This window comes from Symsagittifera roscoffensis, chromosome 4, assembly GCF_963678635.1.
Source record: "Symsagittifera roscoffensis chromosome 4, txSymRosc1.1, whole genome shotgun sequence".
Lineage (NCBI taxonomy): Eukaryota > Metazoa > Xenacoelomorpha > Acoela > Convolutidae > Symsagittifera > Symsagittifera roscoffensis.
The window spans coordinates 63,891,111-63,905,715 of record NC_087065.1 but is presented as its reverse complement, the minus strand read 5'-3'; the positions used below and the strand labels follow the sequence as shown (position 1 = coordinate 63,905,715).

The 14,605-nt window shown below is 34.2% G+C and overlaps 1 protein-coding gene across 1 annotated transcript; it reads right to left on the bottom strand.

Annotated features, from left to right (window-relative positions):
• Nucleotides 1-1,558: 1,558 nt before the first annotated feature.
• LOC134844004 (chromobox protein homolog 3-like) lies at nt 1,559-7,160 on the bottom strand. Its single transcript, XM_063860444.1, has 3 exons — nt 6,829-7,160; nt 2,782-3,014; nt 1,559-2,264 (listed from the first exon to the last, which is right to left on the bottom strand). Exons 1-3 carry the CDS (start codon nt 6,878-6,880, stop codon nt 2,007-2,009), a joined length of 543 nt encoding a protein of 180 aa, XP_063716514.1. The 5' UTR covers nt 6,881-7,160; the 3' UTR covers nt 1,559-2,006.
• Nucleotides 7,161-14,605: the final 7,445 nt, after the last annotated feature.

The following is a 14,605-nucleotide window of genomic DNA, read 5'->3' as shown; positions in this document are numbered from 1 at the left end:
AAACAAATTTGAGTGTGATGAAAGTTTCAAACTGTTTCCAGGAAAAAAAAAGCCAAGAAAATCATCAAGACCAACATTATAGACAAATAGGTTGCACGCACAAACATCAGAAAATTGCAACACACATCCAATATTTTACAAAAAAATTTCTGAAAAGAAACATCACGCATGCGAAAATGCTTTTGGCGAAAACAAGCAAACAAAACTGCAAAAGGGAGTTTAAGGGATTCAAAAAATTACCAAAACGTGTCTGGAAAAATAAGTTGGTAAAATCTCTATTAGGAAAAAAAAGCCAAGGAAAATTTCCAGGAAAAAAAAGCCAAGAAAATCATCAAGACCAACATTATAGACAAATAGGTTGCACGCACAAACATCAGAAAATTGCAACACACATCCAATATTTTACAAAAAAATTTCTGAAAAGAAACATCACGCATGCGAAAATGCTTTTGGCGAAAACAAGCAAACAAAACTGCAAAAGGGAGTTTAAGGGATTCAAAAAATTACCAAAACGTGTCTGGAAAAATAAGTTGGTAAAATCTCTATTAATTTTTTGCGTAAATTCAACGACACGCAAAAAAATGGGGTTCAACTGTCTGCGAATTTCACTTGCAGAACATGAGTACTAGCGTGAAATAAGCAACTGAGATAGAGGTATCTTAATAAAAAATTAACACTCAAAAGTATGGCCTAATTTTTTGAATACTATGAGCTAATAGATGAATCTGGAAAGCCAATCGGTTTATTTGAAGCGAGAAAAAACAGAAAAAAGAAAAGGGGAGAGAGAGATATGAAACCTGTTTTTCTCAATTAAAAATTAGCATAAATTATTAGCTTAAATGATATTCAGACTTGAATAATTTGCAAAACTTTGGTATCTTCATAAATGGGGAAAAACTTCTCCACTCTCATTATTAAGCTTTAAATGAACCTTTTTTTCGGTAAATTTTTGCAGCAATTTATCATTCCAGCCTTAAACGATTTTATTGTCAAGTTTATAGTTTGAATCTGATTTTCCCTGCAAGAAAAACAGACAACACGATGCGTGTAATTACTAAACAGACAACACGATGCTCTTCTCGTGTAATTACAGCTCGAATGTTGGGTGGAAAAAACCATGATGATAAAATACATAACCCTGTATTTTCCCATCGCTAGGTTGCAAATTAAAAGAAAAACCAGCACGAGACTTATATCAGTGACATGGCAATCCGTTGACATAAGTTGCCACCCTTTGTTTCTCATTAAATTGTGATGCGTATCTCGATGTAAAGCAGCTGATTGTGGATTGGCAGTAAAGTGACCAAAGTTCTCGCTTCGCAGTCAAAAGTTCGAAGGTTTTAGGTCCACCATGATCCGTATCCACTGCTTGCATGTGAGGCAATAACTCCCTGCCAACAGGAACATAAAACAAATGAACTAATGCGTGTTTCAATAAGGGTCACAACAGCGGTTCTCTGTTAGGAGCTGAATAGTTTGTTTGGTGGTCCTTTTTTGTACATAAACGTTCTTCACTATTTGCTCTTGATAACATGAAATTATTTTAAAATTTGAGTAATTAAGACAGAAAATCAAATTCAATTCAGTTAAGAGGTAAGATGAGCAAATTAAAACCTGGGTTTTTATTAGCTGATTAAAATCAGAGAACAAAATTCAGCAAAATAAGGCAACACAAAAAGGCGTTGAGCAATATGGATATGGTAACATAGAATCAAGCAAATAAATTAGTGTTTAACAATACTCATGATGGCAGTTTTTGGATTGCTTAACAAGACTTCTAGTAAAAAAAATCAACATCGCAGAGAACTGCGATGTATAAACAACGACGTAGTCGAGCTTAGGTCTTTAATCGATACGAGTTTTTTTACTGAAACAGTCAAGCATCTGGGATCCATTAGTTCATACTGAGATACTTCGGTCCAAAGTACATATGATTTCTATTTGATGTGAGGCAAGATCGTGAGTCACAACGATTAACTAGATTTTTGCAGATCCACAATCATGTACTATATTTTGTTCTCAGCAGATCGTGGGATTGGGTTCGGGGTCATGGACCATTTGATGTGTTTCTCGTAGAAGGCGATGACCTTTTGAGGACAACAAACATCGGCGTCCTCGGCTGGAACCCACTCTGAAATGTCGTCTACGTCTGCCCACTTGACGAAGAAGAAGTGTTTCCCATCCTCCACTTTGGCACTCTCAATTTGTTCCACTTGGAAGCCTCTGTCGAAGCCCTTAAGCGTGGCACCTTTCGATCCCGGCTTCTGAAATTACATCACAGCCATCTCATATTACACTGATTCGTTTAGTCAAGAAACCGTGCACAAAAAAAACGAAAACCCTTTATGAACATCAACCAAATTTTCAACCAAAACTGCGCTGTAGTTGCACTCAGCTGTAGTTCAGCAACCTTGAATACCCACCCAAACTAACTAGAACTGCCAAAATTACAGCCCAAAAAAAACTAACTATTCCACTGCAGTTAAATAGTGGTTTGCCGATATCGGATAACTTATTAGCAATTGGAACAGATTTGCAACTTAGAGCAAGAAAACTCTATTGGCTGATAGGTGAGCCATTTGGTGAACCGAAAGGGCAGAAACAGAACATTCTGTGAGGTTGGTCATTCAATATTTCAATCCTCGATGCGACATTTTGTCTTCTGTGATAAATCACTTTGTTCAATCCCCTTGTCAAATAAAAGTTAACTCAACCATAAAATTAGAGTTTTATCAAATGGCTAAATAGTAGATACGTGAGGAAAAGTTCGAGTTTACTTACCAAATACCTCTTCTCCTCAAAGTTTTTGAGGAACACCTCGTAATGCTCTACCTCCTCCATGGACTCTTCGGGTTCCCACGTGTTCCACTTGCTGTCCCAGCCCCTCCACTTCACGTACAGGAATATAACGCCCTTCTCATTCATCCTCCGCTTCAATATCTTCTCAACTTCATACTCGTCTTCAGCCATGTCTTCTTCCTCTTCTTCGCCTTCTCCGTTTTGCTCCCCCTTTCCTGTTAATTCACATGGTTGAAAAGCAGCAACTTCCTCGAATTTTGTGTTAACATTCCGAAATGGACCGTTTTTTGCAGTAAAAAATAATTTTTTGTTTCTAGTCGTCCCTCGCTTCTTTGTTAGTTTCATAACGGATGGTTTTTAATGCTGCGTTTTTGCAACGGCTACGAAAGTCCAGTGCTATCAATTCATTAAAAAATAAGTTACATAAATTTGCACGGTTTTCAGGGCTTTTTCGAGAATTTAATCGACTATCGAAGCGAAACCAAAATAGATAAGATTTCAAGAAGTCGGATAAATCCGTGCATTTTATTTAAAAAAGAACTGCGCATTATCTAAACTTGCCTTCTGATTGCTTCAGCGCTTATTTCTGCATTGTCGATGTTTTATATGTAGAAACAATAGTCGATTTCAAATGAAAAGTGTTTACGTGAGTCGCGGTTTTTAAGGAAGATCAAGAATGAAAGGCTTTACATTGAGTCAAACATTTGATCTCTATTCCTAACCCTAAGAACCAAAAACAAACTTTAAACTTAAATTTGGCTGACTTTTTAAAAAACTTTAAACTTAAATTTGGTAGAATTTTTTTTGACTCAATATAAAAAAAAAATTATGAATGGGAAACAGGCCTATCCAACACCTCCACCAAAACTTCCCTCATGTTATATCCTAAGGTGGTTAAGCCAATACAATAATTGCAGATATTTTAGACAGAGGCGAGGCGGAGCTTCACACCACGTAAGATACAACACAAAGATAAGAAACAAGAGTAAAAAAAAAAAAAATTATGAAAAAAAACTTGGCCTACCAAAACTTCAATTTCATTCTAAGCAAATAAACCAGACACTTGAATACATATTAGCAATTGAGGAAAACTTAAGAAAAGGAAAAGCTGTTAATCTTTGGGCAGACGCAAGTTGAGCCGAAAAAACGATTATATAAAAAAATTAAAGTTTAAGGTCTCTCCTGAAACTACAATAAACAACACTTGCACTTGCAACTACAATGAAATTTGCTAACAGCACCTGAAAAACTGTAATGCGGTAACGCAGCAGATCAAAACTTGAGCAGAGGAAACAGAGTCGACAATATTTGAGCAGACACAAGCTGAGGTGAAAAAAATCATAAAATATTTTAAAAGTTTCAAGTCCATCCTGAAACAACAATGAGCAACACTTGAATTTTCAAGAACTATGAAACCTGATCACAGCACAAGTGAATCCCCTGACGTCCCAACTAAGCCGACATTATTTGAGTAGACACCGGTTGAGCCGAAGTTTTTTTTGTAGATTTCTTTCAACTTTCAAGTCCCTCCTGAAACTACACCGAACAAAACTTGCGCTTACAAATACAATCAAAATTGCTTAAAATTTCAACGACATACATACAAAAAACTAAGGTCTGACTTGGACTCAAACCCCAGGCCTTAGAGCGTTAAGGCAACGGCCTTACCTCTAGGCCAAGTGGGAAGGAAGCTGGAAGCTGTTCAGGTACAATGATGAAGCAAGTAAGAAAATCAAGTAATATTTGTAAGAAAAGATATTTACGAAAAAAAGTCTAGTTCCCGATTACAAGACACTTGCTCTGACAAAATTAAAAAGATCCAAAACAACTTCTTAAAAACACAGCAAAAATACAGTTGGACAAAAGTTAATGCACTCAACGAAGCCGAAAGAAGAGAGTTTGAGAGAAAACGTACCACCTTATAGATCTTTCAATTCTGAAAAACTTTTAGAATAAAACTTGAACAAACTTACCATTTTTGCGTCATTTTCTCTTAGCGAGCTTTATTTGTCTTTCATCGAGCAGAAGAATTTTGAATGATAACACTTAAAAAACTTTTCGTATCAGGGCACAACAGCCCTGAAAGCTCCGACTGCTTTATTACTGGTCTCGAAAAATTTGCTGATGTTCCTTCCAGGGGCCCATTTCAAGAAAAAATACAAAGAGTCGCATATGGACTTAATTGAACAAACTAACTTAGCTTACACCAATTTGAAAAGTTTTGAATACATGATAACTCGCCATGTTTATATAAATCGGGCTTACGCTTTCATCATTATCGATAGTCTTTTAACGAGCGTATACTTATTGGCAATCTTGGCAAACTGGCAATTTTCAAGACAGAGGCAAAGCTGCGCTTCGCAAGCACTAGCGATAACAAGACAAAAAACATCTCTTTAAAGGAAGAAGAAAAATAAGCTCAAATTAGTTTAAAAAATCGGCTACGACTCGGATTCGATCTGCGATCTAGAGTTTATGAGTCGATGAAATAAAGCAGAGAACAGATTCTATGAAATTTTACGACAGCTCATGAAAAACCGCATATATTGGAAACAACATCTGCAAACTTTTAGTGTACTCTGACTGCACCAAATTACAGGGTTGGTAATTTCGAACTTTTACATTTTTTTAGTTCCCATTTTAAAAGCGTCATCTCGAAAACTTAATGGGCCTCTGGAGAACTTTGAAGGCCAGATTTGCAACCACTAAGAGCACCCTATTATAGGGTTAGGAACCCCAAAATTTTGTGAATTTTTTTAAACCTAAGTTTCCGAAAAAAAAATTAAAAAAAAAACGTCTTATCTCGGATACTAAAAGGATTTGAGCATTCATATTAGGAGACAAGAATTGAGACGCCTGCGTGTACGCTGACAATAAGGTTGTATCTTCATCAAATTAGTATTTTCAAATTTTTTGAATTTCTTTGTAGATAAGTTCTTCGAGAAACTTTGAAAAAGTCAAAAAACGTCAGATCTCGGAAGCTAAAAGCATTAGAGCAGTCGCGTTTAGCAGTCGCTTGTGGCAAGGTTTGCAACTCTTTAGAGTACCCTGACAACACCGAACTATAGCGTTGGAAATTTCAAATTTTGAAAAAATAATTAATTTAAACTTTCTGAAATTTTCAGAAAATTTTTGGAAAAATCACAAAAAACGTCATATCTCGAAAACTACAAAGAATTGAGCAGTCATACTTGGAGGCAAGATTCGCAATCCTGGAGATTACTCTGACAGGACCCAACTACAGGGTTGGGAATTTCAGATTTTACGAAAAAAATTAATACGTTTTCTGAATTTTTTTTTTGAAAAATCACAAAAAACGTCATATCTCGAAAACCACAAAGATTTAAACTGTCATATTTGGAGGCAAGATTTGTAACTCCTTACAGTACTCTGACAGCACCCAAATACAAGATGATTATCTTTTCTTTCTTCACAAGCTGGATAACTTAATCAGAACTGCCACAAAAAAAGAAAATCGGCTACGTGTAGGATTCGAATCTTCGACCTACTGCAATTAAGAGATTTTGAGTCTCACGCACTATCCCCTCAGCCACGCAAGCTTAACAACCAACAAACGCTAGTCACGAACAAAGCAGCTACATATGCTAATAAATTGCCAATGCAATTCAGCAAAAGTGGCACCAAATACAAATAGACTCAATTTTTCAGTAACAATTTGGAATATAACAAACTGAAGGCATCCCTACTAACCACACTATGTATAAATTATTTGTTTCAAAAAATTTATGATATATTGAGTCACAAAAAATTTTATGATATAAATTTCTGAAATCGAGTTTTTGTTATTGTGGTGTTGTTTGAAACAAATAGCTTTTTTTCTGTTCATTTGATAAAATAAAAATGCATCAACTGTGTTAATTTAATACTATTCGAATGTCAAATCACATGCTATCAAAAAGCTGTAAAGATACCCCAAAAGTGGCACCAATATTTGCGACTTAAGTTAGAAAAAAAGGTTCGTACTAATACACAAGCTTCGCAAGTGTAAAAAAACCAATACTACTTTACCTTCTGCTTTTTCTTCTCTCTTGTCAACTTCCATTTTCTCAGTTTCACTCATTGTGCATAAGAGTGCAAGGATGATATTCTCGGAAGAAATATGCTGATCACAGTACAATCGGATATTCTACTTCAGAATGGTATAATCTAAATTCTCCGGTCTAATGAATGCAGCAGCACCATTGAACAATTCCCACGAGCACAAAGTTTTTAGCTCAATGAATCGACCGTTTCGTGCTCTTTTAACAAACTTTCAAACGTCACAAAATTCTTCCACACTTACTAGGCAGCACCAATACGGCAGATTTTCCGTTCGTGAAGACAAAAATCGCAACAATCAGATATCTGAAATTTAATGCAGACGTTCAATATGAAGAAGTTAGTTTCTGGTTCTCCTCAACTCAGTAGAGCGCCTCCGAATGGCTCTACTGGGCTTCCAATTTGGTTGAAAAAACTTGACCTCCATTCTGGTTGCCAAACGTTTCCAAAGACCCGCCTTGAGTACTACTTTACGACAATTATTTATAGTCGAAAAACCCGTGGCCGACAAACACTGAATTTTTTCTAATGAATCCAATCAATGCACTATCAATATGAGTTTGGACAGGCGTCTGGAAGATTTTTTTGACATTGAATTATAATCAGTCGTTCCAAGCTTTTGAGCTCTACTGAAGCCTAGAAGGATCAAACTTGGCATAAGCTTCTGCTTAGCCGGCTATTTGTGGAAGAGCAAAGCGTTTTTGGAAGGGTTTTATCCAAAAACGAGCGTTTTTCAGGGCGCACTCCCCGTAAAAATGGATAATTTGCGCCAATTATACTATTTTTGAGGAGTTCGGCCAAAACCACTGGAAAGCAGCATTTCCTTCCACAAAGAGCCGACTGCGCGGAAATTTTGCCAAGTTTCGTTATTCGAGGCTTCGGTAGGGCTCAAAAACCTATTTAAAAGCCCGTCAAAAAAGCATCCACACACCTGTCTAAACTTATACTGAAGATGAGTTGATAAGCTTCATTATATCTTGATGTACATTACGGTACTAATACTTTATCAGACCTTTTCACCTTTCCACTAAAATTAGACACCCAAAAGGTGTGGAAATACAAAAAGCAATTCAGAACATAGATGAATTCTATTAGATTAAATTAAGTGTCTAATCTATAAGATCAGATCTGAGTCCGGGATGGTCAAATTTGAATCACATGTGATCATCCATGGTTAAGAATCTGACTAATAAAGGTATCAAGGAGTGTTTTAATTAAGGAGTGTTAAGGAGTATTAAGGAGTGTTTTAATTGTTTTATGGATTCCAGGAAAGTTTTCAACAAGCATAAATTGAAGCCCCCCCCCCTATTGTATCTACTAAAGAACATCCACCCTAGTAAATAAAAACAGTAAATTCGCACTAGAGCGTTGTATGTTAGTTCGAATTTTGCTGCATTCTGATTAGTAGAAAATTCGCTGCTAGTAATCTACTTAACATTCTCCCCCCTTTCTTGAAAGGGGGGGGGGGGGGGAGATTGTTAAGTAGATCCAAATTGAATAACAAATAGTTTCAAGAAATCAACCAACAAACAAAAAAATCATTTTCTCGACCACTGATTTTTAGAAAACTGAACTGAGCGGTAATTTTATAAACAAAACTAAGCGACTCGATTCAGTTTGGAACAACATTTTTAGCCAATTTAATTCGCTAAGCGTTAATACAGAAACTATTAATGTTTAACACCTCGAATATCACAGATTTCAAGAAATGCTAGTTTTCAAAAACGATAAGACAAAGCAACAACAAAAATTGAGATCTATTTTCATGCAGCAAGTACAGTGTGACTTTATCCAAAGTTCTAATTATGGATGCAATGCACAAAATTGTTCAGAAGATAACTATGCAATAAATTGTTCGGAAGATTCGATGCAATGCAATAAATTGTTCAGAAGATTCAAGCGAGATAACTAGGTGAAAATTAGGTAAACTATATTGGGTAACCTTGAAAATAAACAAAATCAGATTGAATGCGAATCGACTATTTTTCTGACACTGGAGCTAAAAACGAGCTATGGTCTAAGATGGACTTTTGTTTGACAGAGTTTCAGTTAGTCTAAAAAGCACTCACAGGGATACGAGTGGTTAACATTCCAAAACATATTTCAAAAAAAATTCTACATGAAGAAAAATTGGTCTGAAATGTTTTTCCGTTCGAATTACATTACCGCTAGACATGGATTAAATAAAAAAATGGGCGTGAATAAGAAAGCCTCATATCAGGAGGCTTCTTGGAAGTAGTGCTCCTTAGAGGGTAAAAACCATTAAAATAAAGTTTACAAGTAAAACTGATTAACAGGCAAAATAAGAAAAAAAAACCTAACAGAACGTATTGAAAAATCAAAGTTGTTCAAAACGTTCAAAACTTGTTGATTGTCGAACGTACAAATTTAGGAAATGCATTCAAAGATTTTGTTAGAAGGAAAAATTAACCTGAAAACAGTCTGGTTCGATTTGAAAGCCTGTTTCGCAAAAGTTAAAAATTCCGGAATCGTTAATTTATTTTCACTTACGCTCAATTCTTGGGTACATAGAGACTGATAACATAACGCAAAAATTAGCTGAAATTATCCTGATCAAGCTTCAAAATTTTTTTATTAAAATCTGAATAAAATTATGTGGAATTACTTGATCAACAACAAGTTGATTCAAATAAGAGAAGATATTAGTCGCAAAACGGAAATATTCAGCAAATATTTCTCGACGATTCCAGATACGCGTTTTGTTTAATATATGATTGAGCCAAAAAGTCAATAGACAGAAAAGTAGCAGTAATAACATCCATGACCAGATAAAAAGGAAGTTGCTAATGCAGCCACTAAAAATATTTTGAAATAAAAACAAGGCTAGCCGGTTACAGTGCTAGTAGCACAGAATGTTCCGACTGTTGTCTAAAAAATTACAAAAAAGTTTTTTGAAATTAGTGTTGTTTTTCTGTGTGATGTGATTAAAGGGTCTGAAAATATTCGACTGTTAGACAAATTCGACATTTATAGTAAAATTGGCAAAATGGACAACAGCTTTTGTAGAAAAAATGACTAGAAAACTTAAAAAAAATCATAACAAATTTTTCAAAAAAAATTTTCAAAGTTTTTGCGGACTTTTTTTGAACTTTTGAAGATTCTGATTCCCAAAATGGCGTTAAAAAGCTCTAAGAACTAACTTTAAGATTAAATTTACAATTAAAAACAAGTAAGTTATTGTAAACGGCTTAAATTAAGCATAAACAAGCCTGGTCGCTGCTCGCGAAGTCAAAAATGTCGAACAGATTTTTCTAATGCACTTCGAATCACAATGAAAGCGCTTTGTTATGATCTCTACTTCAACACAGTCTGATGATTATTTGTGGTACCTGATTTTACGAGGAAAAAAACAAAAACAACCGAATACAAAGCTCCTCCCCATTTTCAAGGATCGGAACAAAAAAACTAAATCGCCCGAAAACAAAGTTCCTCCTCCCAAAAAAACAAATTAGCAGCTAAATTACAGCAAGACATGAGATTAGCCAACATGCAGTTGAAAAAACTCAAGGAACAAGGAAACCGTAAAAAAACGATTTTTTCCGTTATTTTTATATTTTCGAACTTCAAAGACAAAAAAAATCCCAATTTAAAGGTCTTACAGTTTCCAGTTGCACCTTTTACAAAAAACAATTTAAAAAAACTTATTTAATCGCTAAAATTTTCATTACTTTGGAAATTTTAAACACAAAAACCACGTTTGAGACTTGAAGTCATTTGAGAATTGGAGAGCGTTATTTGCCCTGTTTTCAGCATTTGATTTCGAGTTGAAGATCACAAAAAATCAATATTCAAACCGCGAAAAATCTTTGAGGAGCATGTGCAAGTTTTAGGACGTTGTCCTGAAATAAAATCACACAACCTAAATGAGATCTTGCGATACAACACATACATAAAAAGAACATAGAAGTACGAAAAAAATGTTGAAAAATTAGGTCTACTAAAATTTTCGTAAGTCTCGATAAAATTTCAATCCAGGAAAACATGCCAAGCTAAACATTTGAATTTTAAATGAGCGACGGAACAAAACTGACGAAGCTGAAACAAAGCCGACGATTTCTGCGCAAACATCAGTTGAGCCGAAAAAAAATGATTTTTAAAAAAAAAATTGTAGGTCCCCTTAAAAAAAACGAACAACACTTGCAACTATAATGAATATAGCCAAATTACAGTAGGAAAAGAGAAATGAATGCGAAAAAAAACTGATTTGTGTTCTGAAAAAATGTCAACCTTCAAATTTTGAAGAAAAAAATAGATGGCCTTAAGTCTCTTTGAATTTCTAGAACAACTAATTATAAGCACTGTTTTCATAAAGCTAAACCAATTTGAGAAAATTGGCTCAATGGGTAAAATTTTTATTCCGCTGGGAAATTGGTTAATTAAATCCAATTTTCAAAATAAGAAGTCGATTACGTTTTTCGTAATTTTTACATTCGATAGTGGAGTTTGGCTTCCTTTTACCAAAGGAAATGAACTGATTTTAAAAAGAAATCAGAAGTCAAACCGCAAAAAAAGTAAATTTGAGCCTGTACAAAATTTCTTTTCCCGAAAAACAAAAAACTAATCGTCGCGACCTATATAAGAGTCTGAACTACGTTTAACGAATTAGAAAAGATGGCAGCGTCTCAGATTCGAACGCTTGATCCTTCGCGATGCAGCCCCGCTCCTTGCCAACACACAACTGGACACATATTTTCATTAAAATTACTTTCATTAATAAAGCACGTTATCAAACGACTCAAGTGATTCTGTTAACCTCGTTATCACTAGAAAAGTCTTTATTCCAGTTTGATAACGCTTGCTTTTCGCAAACGTAATTAAAACCTGGAATAGAAACTGAATTGATTCAGTTTAAATTCAGTTACTAAGAGTATAGAAAAAAGAGTAACTGAAAGCTCCGCATGTGACAGATAACATTTTGACCTCACGAAAAAGTTTTGAAAACCTTCCTTAGTTTCTATTCATTTACGTCAGATATTGTTTTATTATTTTAATTTAGCACTTCGCAAGTAGTAGCAAACACAGCGGCAGGAAGGATTTTTTTGAGTGACATGACACTCAATTTACATGACCGTATTCTAATTACGACTTGATGGACTTATCTAGATGTATAGCAACTGATTGAGGAGCGGCATTTAAATACTAAGTTTCCGCTAGCCCTCAGTAGTTTTGGGCCTTCTAAGATCTATACTCAATGATTGAGGTGGTGAGGCAACAATTCCCATCCCACAGAAATAGCATATGTTTTAGCTATTTGATGAATGATTATAAAAAGATTCTAGACTAAAAACAGTAAACCAAAAAAAATCAAACCAGGATTTTCGATGACAAATTAAAATCATAGCAAAAAATAGCATAAACTTTAGCATAAAATAGCATAAACATAAGATAAAAATAAAAAAGCATGAAAAGTCGGTTGAATTTTTTGAAAGATGTTCAATTACATAATAGCCAATCAGATTTCAAGATACTAATACTATCCACAAACTTCCGGGTACCGACCTAAATATTTTATATGAAAAAATTGTTGCAAATGAGCAAAACGAAAGAATTGACTTAGCTTTTATTCAGTTTTTTGTTAAGAAATAGCCAAAAGGAATAAAATGTCATGCATCTGTCACAAAATGGTCATGCCGAAATGTTCTTCCAGAACCACGACAAGTATTGCTTTTCCAGAATGGCAAATTTAGTTACAAAAAGCTAGCAAACATTTATGCTATTTTTTCAATGTGATATTTTATACAGTCCCCATATAAACAGACAGACAATTTTATATTAATCATTAATTGTGATGGCACTTTTTGGACTCTTAAGTATAAGCAACAATAAGGCAGAAAAACGAGAAGGAAAACACCCACTTTTTAATCGAAAACTGTTTGAATTTTTGTATTAACTGGATTTATGTGAAACACGTTTTTCAAAACCCTGATTAATGTTCGAGCAGCAAATATTGTTACAACCGTTATCTCTGCAAAATCACTTTTGTATGGTTCATAGCTTTTAGGGGATGGAGGCTGTTTTAAGTTAGTAAATAGCAGCTTCAAAAAAGAATTAAAATATTCTTTGTTTTCTCATTCAAGTTATTGTTGAAGGCTTTCGATTTCCTTGACGTTTAACTTGATTGGTGATTGTTCCCAAAATACGAAAATTTCCAACCGAAATATCTTGACAACGAGATAAATTTTTAAACTTTATTCATTATGCTCAACTTTTGGCTAAAAAGATTTGAATATGATAAACAACTTCACCTTGCTTTTTTAAAATATGCTGGCCTGAAATTTAAAAAAAAAAAGACAATCAACGCAGTTGGATTTTCAAAAATGTTGATTTTTTTCAACTTTTAATTTTCAAAGCAATAATTTTATCCCTTCAAGGCTTTTTGAACTTCAGACATCTTTAAAGACTGACATTTTTCAAAAATACATAGGCAGTTAAAGTAGACAGTTGGAAAGTCGTAATTTCAAAGAAAAAAAGAAATCCTGAAAGCTCTTTTCATTTCTAAATTAATTTATGATTGATACATTTTGCTAAATTTAAACATTTGAGAAAATTGGATCAATACATTTTTTTTATTCCGCTGAGAAATCTGAAATTAAATTCCACTTTCGAAACTGGAGTTCAATCACGGTTTTTGTGACATTTACATTTTCGCTGTTCGATAGTAGACTTTGCCTTCCTTTTAAAAAAGGGAATAAACTGAACTTTAATCGAAATCATTTGTCAAACCTTGAAAAAGTGAATTTCAGCATGAACAAAGTTTAAGAATTCTGCTGAAGAAAAAATCCGAAAAAAATCACCGAGACCTATACAAGAGTCTGGAGCTACTTTCCCGACTCTAAAACAGTTTTTTTGCTGCAACGCAACCGCTAAGGCAAAAAATAGCCAACGGGAAAATGGAAAAGAGTCAATAAACGCAATTAAACAGAAAAAAATACCGACTTGTTTTTGAAAAAACCTTCCACTTTCGAAAAGAATTTTTTTTTCATCAATTCTTAAGAAAACCGATTGAATTAGAGAAAACTGGATTGTTAGCGAATTTGTACAATCCACGTTTGAATATAATAAATTCACCTTTTTGCGCTATTTGAAATTTCGTTATCAGAAAGCGTAATTTTCCCAAAATTTGGCGAATGAATTTGAAGTGAACTTTGAAAAAATAAAAATAAAAACCGCGAAAAAAGTGAACTACAGCGTGAACTATTATCTTGACTTCGTTGATTGACACCCAATAATCACTTTCAAATGTAGTAGTACACAGCTCAATCGTAAGAAAGTTTGGTCTGACATTGCTCAATTGCCCTGACATCTAAAACGACCAAGAAACAGACAGTCGATGGTCCGACAATTAAAACTTTCTACCCGGAATCTTTTCATCTACACTTAATGTCCCGAATCAAACGCTTGAATTGATATGATCACACTCATCGTAGGATTTTCAAATTAATTTAAAGAATCGTCCGGATTCAATATATTCATTCAATTTAAATTTTAAAAAAATGTTTCCGCAAGTTGACAAAAATTTTCTTATTTGAATAGAAAAAAACTATTTATTCCATATGAAAGGGTTCAACGAACTTTGAGATTAAACATAGACAAGGTATTGCATCACTATATAATACAAACTGATACAACTCTCTCATGTTAATTGTAATTGGATAAAATTTCTCAAAACCTAAGACCAAAATATGATGCCGTAATCTTGCGATGTTAATTATATTAAGGACGAGAT